We start from the raw sequence: 12,864 nt of genomic DNA on the forward strand, positions 1-12,864 counted from the left end.
ATATGAGTTATGAAATTGTGACTATGGTACATGTATAATGAAAAGTAATGTTACTATGTGTATAATACTTACCCAAATAGGGAGAGAACATGATACTGTGTCTTGTGTAGAGATGTAATTTCAAAATCAACATACAAAGTCCTGCTTGTGGAACAGTTTGGCATAAGTCATCCAGATGAAATGTACTGACTTTATTGTAAAAACAGGGACATTTAATGTTGCCAGAATATATTTAAACTCCTGTCAACTTAATCTGCATTAAAATACAGAAGATGTGACAACTTTTGGTGAGCAAGTAATAGGTAATTATAGGTTTTTGTAACTCTGATGTTTAAAATATTGATCCTTAACTTCTTGGGGTCCACATACTGTATTTTTACAGAAAAATGCTTACCAAAGGTTGTCGCATTTAACATGTTTAACACAGACCACCTAACTGATGCAACTTGCATTTTAGAGCGCATTTGTTTGCTTTGCACTGTTTGAAGCTACTTTATTAATTATATTGTAAATTTCATGTAAATTATTTTGAATAGGGCATGATACACTCAGTTTAATCTTTGAATTTGTTTTTATTAAAAGGGACTCGTCAGTTTGCCATGGTCCCTATGTGTCAGAACAAATACAATACAACCCTCTAGGAGGCTCTCAGGATGGACGGTGAATGGAAAAGTTTCTCCTGGTCATAATCCATGGCAGAGTCCATGTTGTGCATTTTCATTGCATGGATGTCGGCCTGTATCCACTAAAGCCGAGAAGCATGAAGATTCTGGACTCTTACTAAATGATCCTAAGAAAGGGAAACTGGTGTACTATGGGCCTTTTGGTAGCAGAGTTCGCGGCCTGAAGATACTCTCCATATCCTCCAGTATGACATGCATGAGTTTATTTCCATTCCTGGTCATGCGAGCGGAGAAGCTGCCCCCCTTCTTCCAGGGATTATGCGGTCTGGTTGCTGGCTTCTTCATCTTTCTTCAACCAGTGATCATTCATTGGTTGGTGTATCGCTATGTCATTGCTTTATATTATGATCGACAAACAAAGACATTTACAGCAACGACAATGACTTTTATTGGAACAAAGAAAGACATGAAATTCACCAAGAATGACATAGAAAAAATTGAAGTTCCAACATTGTTTGAACGAGTGCGTGTAAAAGGTCGACCTCTCTACATGGAAAATGACTTTTTTTTAGATATTGATGCTTTTAGAATTATTATGAATTATGATAACAGTGATAAGTATAGATGATTAACTTCCTGTAATATCATATTAAAAGATTCAAATCAGTACCGGTAGTTCATCCTTTGTTAATCAGCAACTTTTGAAATCTAATAAAGTTATTATTAAAAAACTTTGATGCCCATCTTTCCAAATTTTCACAAAAAATATATTTTGGGAGGCAGATTTGTTGTTTCAGAGATATTTTTTGGGGGTAAGCAAACAGATAAGGTTATGTAAGCCATCAGTTGTTACAGTTTTACCAGTTTACTTTGTAGATGTGAGGGTTTGTTACAGGTCTGTCAGTTGACGTCAGAATTTTTGTTATGTGAAATTCACCTTTGATTGATCGGGCGCCTGTAAAGTGCGAAACGAAATCGAAACAAAACGAAACGAAACGAAACGAAACCAATCGAAACCAAACCAAACCAAACGAAACGAAACCAAAAATCGAAACGAAACGAAACGGAATTTAAACAAAACTAATATCAATTTTGACTACATAAAAGTGAAAATAAATTCGTTGAAATAAATTTTTGAACCATAAAATATAACTACATGTATGTTTCAGATTGCCGCTGTAAATTTTTGAGCCGATTACCCGAAATTTGCAAAAATTAATAATTATGTAAATAACTGATGTACATTCCTATACCTTTTAATGCTTCTAATTTGTTTTATTAAGTGATATTCAGACGTTTAGAGAGACAGAGAGAGATAGAGAGAGAGAGAGATGCCTTAAAACTTATCAACGACATCACATTAATATAAACGCAAGTTTGGGAGAGAGAGAGAAAGAGAGAGAGAGAGATATGATGATGATGATGATGATGATGATGATGATACTGAAGGGGACATTCTTTATATAGGGTGTACACTATTTGGCGGAATATAATTTTTCAACAAGTTAGCATGGATTTGATTTAGCGCATTTCTGAATTTACCTTTTTATCTACTTATATATTTAACATTTGGGAATGTTCTTGATTTTGCGGACGCCGTTTTCCGCCAAAAACGCAAAATAGAATACACAGCCAAAGGACTATAAAAGACAGTTTTTTAATACGTTTACAGTATAATCATCATTATATTGCAAGTTAGTTTTGTCAAATTACGACGTCCAAATTCATGCTATACGTATTAAACCAATTCTTAATATATGTTAGAAACTGTTAACCAACCAGTATATTCATACTCTAAATCACATTGTATTCGATCGTTTTATTTTTACAATATTTCAAATCGATAGAAAGAAAATTGTTGTTAGAATGTCCCCTTCAGTATCATCATCATCATCATCATATCTCTATCTCTCTCTCTTTCTTTCTCTCTCTCCCAAACTTGCATATATACTTTGCTATGTGATGTCGTTGATAAGTTTTAAGGCCTCTCTCTCTCTCTCTCTCTCTCTCTTTCTCTCTCTCTCTCTCTCTCTCTCTAGACGTCTGAATATCACTTAATGAAACATTAAAAGGTATAGGAATGTACATCAGTTATTTATGTACATCAGTTTACATAATTATATAATTTTTGCAAATTTCGGATAATCGGCTCAAAAATTTACAGCGGCAATCTGAAACATACATGTAGTTATATTTTATGGTTCAAAAATTTATTTCAATGAATTTATTTTCACTTTTATGTAGTCAAAATTGATATTAGTTTTGTTTAAATTCCGTTTCGTTCTGATTTTTGCTTTGGTTTCGTTTCGATTGGTTTGGTTTCGTTTCGTTCGATTTCGTTTCGTTTCGTTTCGATTTCGTTTCGCACTTTACAGGCGCCCTGATTGATCATTGTGTGCCAAGCACGTGTGGTAGTTACTAGTACTGGGTATGTTTACAATGATCATAGGCGTCGGAACCGGGGGGGCTAGGGGGGGCTAGGGGACACTTTTTGTCGCAGGAAAGATAATTGTTCCTAAATTTACCTTTAAAGATTGAGAAGTTGGATTCAGAAGCTTCTCCCCCCCCCCCCCCCCCCCCCCGGGGATTAGGAATTTCGTGATTTAGATAAAAAAAAAATTTGGGTAAGTAATTTGTTTTTCTTTTGGAAGTATAGGTACTTCCCCCCCCCCCCCCCCCCCCCCCACGGATTAGGATTTCCATGATTTTGGGAATTACTTTTTACTCAATATTTCTGAGGATTAGACTAGCCCCCCCACTTTCAATTTGCTTCCGACGCCAGTGATGATTATGAGTGTGGTCTAACTTTTTGAAATGTGATCGACTTTATTTATACAAGTATCAATGAGAATAAAAGGATGATTATTTTGACTGAAAAAATTGTTATGTATGTAGGAGTGTCATATTGGTTAATAAAGATAATGAAACCAATTTTTAATGTGTTTTCAACATATGGTTCTTAATGCAATAAAAAACAATTTGTGTAGCAAGGTTGATTAACCTTCTATATTAATATTCACATGGATATATATCACTGTCTAGAATTTATTCATTTCCTGGTGGATGTATAAAAGTAGAAAGAATGTATAAGAAAGCTCTCGGAAATTAATTTATTAAATGAAATTATTAATTAATCTACAGGATAGTGTGCAGGCTTTATGCTGTATTCATTAAAGTTTGCGCTTAATTTGTAAAAAAAAAAGTAATAACAGCAGTCACTACCTGTAACTTCAAAGAATGTTTTCCTTATTTTCACTATAAGCATCTGAAATATGGTGTGTACACATTGTAATGAATAATTTAATTAATTCCTTTGCTCTCACTAATTGGAGAATCTGGTGTGTCAAAACTTGATATGTTATTCTTTAATATTTACATTTTTTAGTGTCTGTGATACCTCTATGATTCATTTTGTATTTACAGTCCAATATATTAAAATGACGTATCATTGGGGTGCGCGAGCAGAGTTTACATAATTAAAAGAAATGGAAATCATATAAATGTCACAATATTCTAATATTTAATTTCCAATTGCTAAAAATAATATACGTAAAAAGAAATCATTATTTGAATATTATGAGGTGATAAATTTGGTTGGAGCGTGGTCAAATCTATCATAAAGCCACTTTGTCTTTTTTTTTTTTTTTAGATTTAAGGGGGCTGGGGGGTGGCTGCCATTTTAGACAATATTAATCTCCCTTAAAAGAAGAGCTCCATATAAAGATAATGGAAAAGATAAAATTTTATATTAAAATATATGAAATTTTTCTTTATCAAATAGTAGTTGATAGCTTCAGAAATGGCATATAAAATTTTCAAATAAATCTGATGGTTTTATATTATATTATATTTTGACCCCCCAGCCTCCTTAACCACGCCCCGACCGAAATTATTACCTCATAACACTCAAAGAATAATTCCTTATTCCTTAAACAATTTATGTTGCAAATGTAACATGGACTAAAACAAGCAAGTCATATCATATACTTCGCTCAAAACGGTACACTTAAGATGAACACAAAATTATATAACAGTTCTTGGCTATCCACTGTCCTGAATTGTCATGCAGAGATCCAGAAAAATTTTCCGAGGGGGTCTGAACACTATTTTCTGTAATTTTACTTCGTGAATATAATAAGTTAGAATTTTCCCTCTAGATTTACCAACTGATAAATGTATATTCATAGAATTCTTTTCAAACAGAGCAGCCTATATAGAAATTGTTATGCCGTATTAATTATATACAATTTCTCATTTTTGCATTTCCTAAATTTTTTTTCACATACACAAACCACTCGCCTCTAAAACTGTGTTTACTTTCCCCTGTTCGAAAATTTCTAGTTCCACCCTTGTGAAATACAATTTTCATTGACATCGTTTTACAGTAAAATGATGCAAATTTAATCATTTGATTTTTTTTTTACATTATAGAGTTCGGGCTCGTGGTTCATTTAAATAAATGATGGCTACTTTCAATTTCAATGTAGGTGTGCTTGGTCACGTTGATAGTGGAAAAACTAGTTTATCCAAAGCACTGAGCACGGTTGAGAGCACAGCAAGCTTTGACAAGAATCCCCAGAGCAGGGAGCGCGGCATTACTCTTGATTTAGGCTTTTCTTCATTCTCTGTCGACATCCCTGAGCATCTTCGAGCGGCGGCACCAACATGTCAACGACTTCAGTATACTTTGGTGGATTGTCCTGGGCATGCCTCTTTGATACGAACAATAATTGGAGGTAAATATGATACACACTTACTGTATAATTCTAGAAGAGTTCAATAGTTACCGATCTTACAATGTTTACATACATGTATCCCGTGTATTATCTGATGTATAACATTCTGTATAACAGAACTAATAGCGTGTATACCATGATAAAGCCCGTGATGTGGTACTTGTTTGTCTGTACAGGAGCACAGATAATAGACTTGATGATCCTGGTGGTGGATATCACGAAAGGTGTCCAGACACAGACTGCGGAGTGCCTAGTTATAGGGGAGATCACCTGTGATCACATGATTGTTGTCCTGAATAAAGTAGACCTCGTACCACAAGAAAAACGAGAGGCTCAAGTGGAAAAGGTATATATCCTGTAACTATAAAATGGAATGTTGACCAAATACGAGTAATATTTGTCATGCTAGCTTGATTTATACCCAAGGTCTGAAGGAAAGTTTGGAAGGCACCAGCATTTATTGTGTAAGTCTTAGATTGAGTGAATCCATAAAAGTATGAGACTGAAAAGTAAGCATGGTTCAACAAAATATTTATAAGTCTTCATGCATTCAGTTTCCACCATTTTAAGGGCTCTCTGTACAGGTATATTTTATGTTATACTCAAGTAAGTGTATTATTTACAGATTATGAAATACAAATAGTTCTCAGTTTATTCATTTTCCATTTTGATTTCTAGATGAAGAAAAGAATGCACAAAACCTTAGAATCTACAAAGTTCAAGGGATGTCCAATTTGCGCTGTAGCAGCCAAACCAGGCGGGTCTGAGGTATAACAGAACATCATATGAATCAATGATTGGTTTGTTTTCAATCTCATCAGAAAGTATACTTATATAATCAAACTTTATTTGCAACAGCTTTATTTTGTGACTGATTTACCAGAGATAAAATGGTTCGGAGAGACAAATTTTCTTTGAGTTGAGATATAAAGGTTATCTTAAATAATATACTAGAGAAATTTGAGAACCTTGCACTCTTGCCATTATTCTAGGGGGATGGATCTGAAAGTTTTGGTCTCACTGAGTTAATATCCATTCTGAGTGACAATACTTACCTCCCTAAGCGAGAGAGCTCTGGTCCATTCATCTTCTCAGTGGATCATTGCTTCTCCATCCGAGGCCAGGGCACCGTGATGACTGGCACCACCTTGAGTGGCTCTGTGGTCATCAATGATGTAAGCATCCCCTATTTATCTTACTACTGTGGTCTCACCAATATTCGTTGAATACCAATTTTTGTGGATTTTGTTGTTAAGTTGATCTACATAATTATAACTATTCATTGAAGTGCAGTTTCTAATAACGTATTGTATATTGATAGAATCATTGGTTGTGAAATAACTTATCCTTGAAACTGTAATTTTTATACAATTCAGGAAAATTGATAACCATGAATACTGATGAAACCACAGTATGTATTAAAGGGACTTGGACTTGATTTGAGCTCAAATTTTTCATTTTTAATGTCTAGAATGGTCAATATGAATGTTACTAATGCTTTGGTAAAATTTGAAAGTCAAATATCGAGTTACTTAAAGCGGGTTACAGAGGTTAGATGTCTTTGTTTTTTAAACAAAGCATCAGTCCTGTTATTGAGTATGTTGTATTGGTATTATGTTCGGTCTAATGTTGCTTTTTGTTGTTGATAAAATTATTTATGAACATATTGAATCAGTTAATCTTGTTTGCCACAAGTATTTTGTCCAAGAAATGGAAATTTCTTTACTTTACTTTAAATTTGAAAATGTTAATTATTGGATCTGTTCATGCAATTAATATAAATTAAGGTGAAGTATTCTGACCCTGGCATTAGATAAATATTTTGTTGCTTTACAGACCATTGAAATCCCATCTATGAAAGTCACTAAAAAAGTCAAGTCTATTCAGATGTTTAAAAAGCCAGTGGATTCCATTATTCAGGTAAAAAAATTTTTATCATTAACAGTTACTATTTTATCATCCCAGGTGCACATCATTTGGCCAATAATATTTCATGCTCACAATGCTTTACACACATGGTACCTAAAAAACAAGTTCGTAGGATTTTTAACAACTTTAAAACTTTTATGTTTCTAAATCTTAGCACAAGTCATATATTTAGTGGTTTAGAAGTGAAGTTTTTCATTGCAGGGAGACAGAGCAGGGATCTGTGTGACCCAGTTTGATCCCAAGCATCTGGAGAGGGGTCTGGTCTGTACCCCTGGGGCTCTCCCTACAATATATGGGGGAATTATAAGTGTAGAAAAAATAGGATACTACAAAGGACTGGTCAATTCTAAAGCCAAGTTCCACATCACCTCAGGGCATGAAACAGTAATGGGAAAGGTATCATTCTTTGGACTTTATGAACAAGATTCAGCAGGGAATAACTACGAGTTTGATTTTGATAAAGACTACGTGTATCAGGAAGAACTATTTAGAAAATCTAGCAATGGAGAAGGTGAAGACCCCCACCCAGTCAAACAGTTTGCAGTTATCGAGTATGAACGACCAGTCACATGTCCTGAGCGCTGCCTTGTGATTGGCTCTAAGCTGGACACTGACATTCATGCCAACATGTGTCGACTGGCGTTCCATGGCCGTCTGTTGGTGGGGTTCCAAGACTCACAGTACCAACAGGCTGTGCTGCCCAAAGTACGAGTTTACAAAACCAAAGTTCGGGAAGGGTTAGTAGAACGCTGTAATGATGAGTACACTGTGATCGGCAAAAACCTGTTCAAAAAAGAGACCAACATCCAAAACTTTGCAGGCATGAAGGTGGCTCTATCGTCAGGGGAACAGGGAGTCATTGAGGGAGGGTTTGGTCAGAGTGGGAAAGTGAAAATCAGAATTCCAGGTTAGTTACAGAATGTGGACTTTTGTTAAAAATTAAAGTATGTCAAAAATGCATTTATAGATATATGTGAAACTGATGATTAATCGTTATGAGTATGGTATACTGCATATCAGGCTGCTGAAGTTAGATATCATTCTCCTGTAAATAGCAGTGTGGTACTATAACAGAGTAAATTTATTTGAACATTAAAGAACTGGAGTCCTGAATATACGTATACTTTTAGTTGATTAACTTGGTTATTACTTTCTTTCTCAGACGGTGTCAAGCCAGACACCTATCAGAGGTACAGTGGAGGATCCAAGAAAAAAGCACCAAAAGCAGAGGACATGCCATCAGATCATCAGCAAATCAAAATTAGTTTGACATTTAAGCGTTATATGTATGATCCAGAGAGAAAAATGAAGCAAACATAGTTAAACATGTACATGTATTGCAATTTTGATAAAAAAATTCTTGTCTTGAAAAATTTTAAAATATATAAATATACCGGTATATATATACATTCTTTACTGACATATTTATTATTCTTGTATTTTAATTTACTGGCCGAGAAACAGCTGAAGGCAAGATTTTATGTACAATTGTACCGATATATTATTTAATACTACAGTCAAACTTCGTTATCTCGAACAAGATTTAACTGTTTAAAAAACATCAAAATAACCGAGTATTCGAGATACAAATGCATTAAGCTTAAGGTATAATACTTAAGAAATAAGTGGTTTGGACTTACAAATCATTTCGACATATCCATTGTATTCAAGATATCATACAGAGAAACAGCTGTTGGCCAGATTCTTTCTACCTGGGTATTCTTACTTTTAAATATGCTTTACTGGCAGGGAATCAGTTTTTGGCAAAATTCCTTCGCATTACAATTTTCAAATCGTGGGTACTGTTTTATATTGATATATATATATAACTGATTTGTTATTAATTCAAAAAATGAATATATAGAACTGTGAATATAGTCGGATGAATTACTTCCTGCAAAATGCAATATGTCTATGCAATGCATCCAAGTGAATATGAAGATTATTTTACATTGGATGTGCTAATGCTGAAAATTATACAAGTGGATTTTGTGGGATCGAAACAGCAGTTTTAATACATGTTATTTAAAACTTTCTATTCCTACAATGTTTTATGTTGAAAGAAAAAAATGAATTAACCAGTGCTTCTTGAGTGAATTATTTAATTGCTAAATAATGACAGCAAATAAAAACACAGGCATTACCACAGGGCGACACCACACTTGTCTTTTCAACAAAATATATACATGTTATAGCATATTTATGTAGCTATATATTACATGGATGTTTAAGAAATTCAATGTATTAAAAAACTTTTTTTAAACCAAACAGCTAGGACTCTAAATTTCTCTCAATAAGGCAATGTATGGGAAGAGAGATATATACCCCATCTATATATATTAAATACACAGATAGGATTTAAAGTGTGTGTATGTGTGTGTGCATGCGTGTATATCCTATACAGGCCTGTGATCCAGGTTGATTAAATGTAATAGTGTACTATAATATCTGTCGAGCAAATATTTTTGAATCTAATTTCTTTGGTTTAATATAAAGTGGTTTAATAAGCTTAACCTTTTGCATACTATTTTTCTATTTATGAAGATTCATGTCAAGTAAGAGAGTTAAGACTATCTTAACTGTAAATACATGATTGTATTTAAAATATCAGATTTTTGCAAAAACGCCATATTGAAGGTGAAATCATATAATCGGGCCATACTTCTTTATATTGAAATTTGTAAATGTTTACCAGGTGCTTTTTCTTAAATTTACAATATTATGGTAGATTCTCAGCAAACTATTTTATACTAGTATTTGAATCATCATGTCTGTTGGTTCGTTTGTAGGTTCATTTAATATTGTGGTTATTATAAACTTTACAAAAAAGGAAAAAATCTAAGGCTTCTTGTAGTCTGCCCGTAGCCCTGACCTGCGCTTATTTGTGAAAGTGAAGGTTATACAATGTAACCAATACAGGCAACTGACCTGCTGGGGTTTCTTGGATAGGCTCTAGTCTTTTGATGCTAAAGACATTCCTGTTTCAATAGTCTGCATAATGTTAATTTCTTATATGGTTAATATACCTGTAATTTGTATGGTTAATATACCTGTAATTTGTATGGTTAATATACCTGTAATTTGTACATAAACACCTGTTCAATTATAACAATAGAGCTCTTATCCTTAATAATTTATTTTTAGAATTGATGTCCAGGGTGAACATTTAAAGAAGACAATTTTCCCACCATTTAAGATAAAAAAGAATTTAAGGCAATTTTACAAAGTTATACAAACAAGTGTAAATGAAGTTCTCAAAAATTTAAATGAAGCCAACAACTGATATCTTAGGTCCTCTACCATTTCATAGCTCAATGTGAAAATTCTGTTCATAAACAGTTAACAGCAGTAAAGGTTGGCTACACTCTACTCAGTGATAAATTCACAGGAAACTTCACCTCCAATTCAATGAAGGTGGGGTCTACTCATGGTCAACTGACTGTTCATTGGCTAATATCAGTAGATATGAACACACTGAATGCAATTACATGTACTTTATCCAGGGCTGTAAATTTCAGTTGAAACAGCGTCAATTTCATTTACCTGGTAAGTACTGAATATCTAAATTCATAACTTGTATTTATGATCGTAAATATCTTACATGTATTTGTCATTAAACACAATTACACTGGTGTACTACAAATGAAATAAAAAGCTCCATCTTCTAAGTCATATGGTTCTTGTAAATGTTCTATGTTATGTTCTCTCTGACGAAAAGCAAGTCTATGTATGATAGAGCTGCAGATTACATGTCTGATTGTTCTTGTAAAAGTTCTACGGAGTTGTAATGTTCCCCCAGACCAAAAGCATGCCTGTGATAGACAACTGTCACTGGGTCACCATGACAACCCTCGCCCACAGTAATCACAGGTCCATTGCTTTGCATCACAATGATTGGTTGATTTAGAACATGTGACAAAGCTTTGATCTCCAAGTGACCTCCCCAAGTTGTTGTTTTCTCTAAATCGCAGCAGTACTTGTCAAAGTCCGACTGGGTAAACAGGTCTCCACTCTCTGTCGTCAGGAAGGGCAGGAAGTCATCAGCATTTTCTATAACAAAGTAACTCACATGTCAATCATTCCATGAATATGCTTGATCATGCTTATTAGTATAGTGACCATTGAACATAATTTTACTATTCATCCTTGATGAAATTGAATCATGTATATATATATATAGTTTTTTTAACCTTTCATTGGTAGAAAAAGAAATTCTCTATAGTGTAAAATGATAGATTTTAAATTTACTTAGTACAATTGACCAATTCATTACTGTGTACACTAAATTCTTTACCTCTCATGTACTCAGCAGCCTGTTTTCTCAATTGTTTACAGTCTGCTATGGTTTTCCTGTGATTGACTTGGTGGGCTACAGCATTATACAAACAGTTTCCATCAGAAGGAATCTCAAAGATTTGTAGGCCTTGCTTCTTTAACATTTCTTTTAGCTTCTGAAACTCTACATTTCTGGCCCCTGTCTCATTTTCAATTTCCTGCTTAGATATTTCCTCCTGTCTTTGTCTAGAAGCCTCCTCCTTTTTATTTCGCCGTTTCTGTGCTTTTGATACTCTCTTTTGTTCCTGGGTTTGCTGTGATAATTCTTGAGGGCCCTCCGCAGTTTCAAGATTTAAATCTTTGACCTTGTCAGAGACCTGATAAAAAAATTGATTTTTTGGTAAATATTTTTTGTACAGTGGTGATTTTAATAATCTGTAGTATATTAAATCCATTGTTAACCCACTGTCATTTCATTCAGTTTGCCTTTGAGTCACAAAATAACAAAGATAATGGTGTTGCTTGGACATGTTGGAGATTATTTAAAATAAGCACCAATCAATAAAAGTTCATGCAATAAATACTGGGCTTCATAACCAAGTCAAAAGATAAAATAGTCACTGATGAATAAAACTAGATGGTAGCATGCATGTGCAATGCTTCTCCATAGTTTTGGTGAGAATGTATACCTTTTCTGGTTCTGTCAGTGAGGCCTCCTCTACTTCTCTAAGCTCCTTGTCATGTCTTTCTTTCAGATCTTCCTCTAATTGGCTTATCTGTTCCTGGACCGCCTTCTTACCCTTTTTATCCCCCTTTGAAACGGTGTGTTTCAGTTTTGTGATTTGACTCTGTAGCTCTTTCTTTTCTTCTTTGTGACGCTGAAGAAGTTCTTCTTTAGGGTCATCGTCATCCATATTTTTTACTTTTAGTCAAACATGTCTCATTGAATCTGTTCGAATCAATCATTACCCTGATGAACTTACTATATAATGAACATGTATTCAAATGAGCAACATGATCAAAAAAATATATTTACTAGCTCCTTTTCAACCCAATTTATCATTGTGTCTGTAAGCAAAGATAACGTATAATCTGACCATATATGTTAAAATTCACAATAAAACATGCGACAATGGTGTAAAAACTCAAAAGCTACATACCGTCAGCAACATTGGGTAGCATGGTTTGATCAATGTGAAAGTAGCATTCCGAACCCGATCATATTTCCGTGAAATTTAGTGGTAGTTAAGTTTAGCTATTAGATAATAGATTTAATTGAATCATAGCATCTATTCCTTCTT

General features: G+C 34.0%; 2 protein-coding genes across 2 annotated transcripts; one reads left to right on the top strand and one right to left on the bottom strand.

Annotated features, from left to right (window-relative positions):
* Positions 1-5,068: 5,068 nt before the first annotated feature.
* On the top strand, positions 5,069-8,661 carry LOC105321305 (selenocysteine-specific elongation factor). The gene is made up of 7 exons (XM_011419569.4): positions 5,069-5,359; positions 5,536-5,705; positions 6,038-6,127; positions 6,352-6,534; positions 7,196-7,279; positions 7,490-8,195; positions 8,451-8,661. The coding sequence occupies exons 1-7, from the start codon at positions 5,083-5,085 to the stop codon at positions 8,606-8,608; spliced, it is 1,668 nt and encodes a 555-aa protein (XP_011417871.3). The 5' UTR covers positions 5,069-5,082; the 3' UTR covers positions 8,609-8,661.
* A 1,745-nt stretch (positions 8,662-10,406) lies between these two features.
* On the bottom strand, positions 10,407-12,858 carry LOC105321302 (deubiquitinase OTUD6B). The gene is made up of 4 exons (XM_034482170.2): positions 12,724-12,858; positions 12,253-12,512; positions 11,583-11,940; positions 10,407-11,338 (listed from the first exon to the last, which is right to left on the bottom strand). Exons 2-4 carry the CDS (start codon positions 12,475-12,477, stop codon positions 11,034-11,036), a joined length of 888 nt encoding a protein of 295 aa, XP_034338061.2. The 5' UTR covers positions 12,478-12,512; positions 12,724-12,858; the 3' UTR covers positions 10,407-11,033.
* Between the last annotated feature and the right edge of the window lie 6 nt (positions 12,859-12,864).

The sequence above is a fragment of the Magallana gigas genome, chromosome 3, assembly GCF_963853765.1.
Source record: "Magallana gigas chromosome 3, xbMagGiga1.1, whole genome shotgun sequence".
Lineage (NCBI taxonomy): Eukaryota > Metazoa > Mollusca > Bivalvia > Ostreida > Ostreidae > Magallana > Magallana gigas.

Coding starts and splice junctions, on each gene's coding strand:
- LOC105321302 (XM_034482170.2), bottom strand. CDS start 12,477: ATGGATGACGATGACCCTAAAGAAGAACTTCTTCAGCGTCACAAAGAA. Junction 11,941..12,252: donor CACTGACAGAACCAGAAAAG/GTATACATTCTC, acceptor TTTTTTTATCAG/GTCTCTGACAAGGTCAAAGA. Junction 11,339..11,582: donor GGCTGCTGAGTACATGAGAG/GTAAAGAATTTA, acceptor ACTTTGTTATAG/AAAATGCTGATGACTTCCTG.
- LOC105321305 (XM_011419569.4), top strand. CDS start 5,083: ATGATGGCTACTTTCAATTTCAATGTAGGTGTGCTTGGTCACGTTGAT. Junction 5,360..5,535: donor GATACGAACAATAATTGGAG/GTAAATATGATA, acceptor TTGTCTGTACAG/GAGCACAGATAATAGACTTG. Junction 8,196..8,450: donor AGTGAAAATCAGAATTCCAG/GTTAGTTACAGA, acceptor TTTCTTTCTCAG/ACGGTGTCAAGCCAGACACC.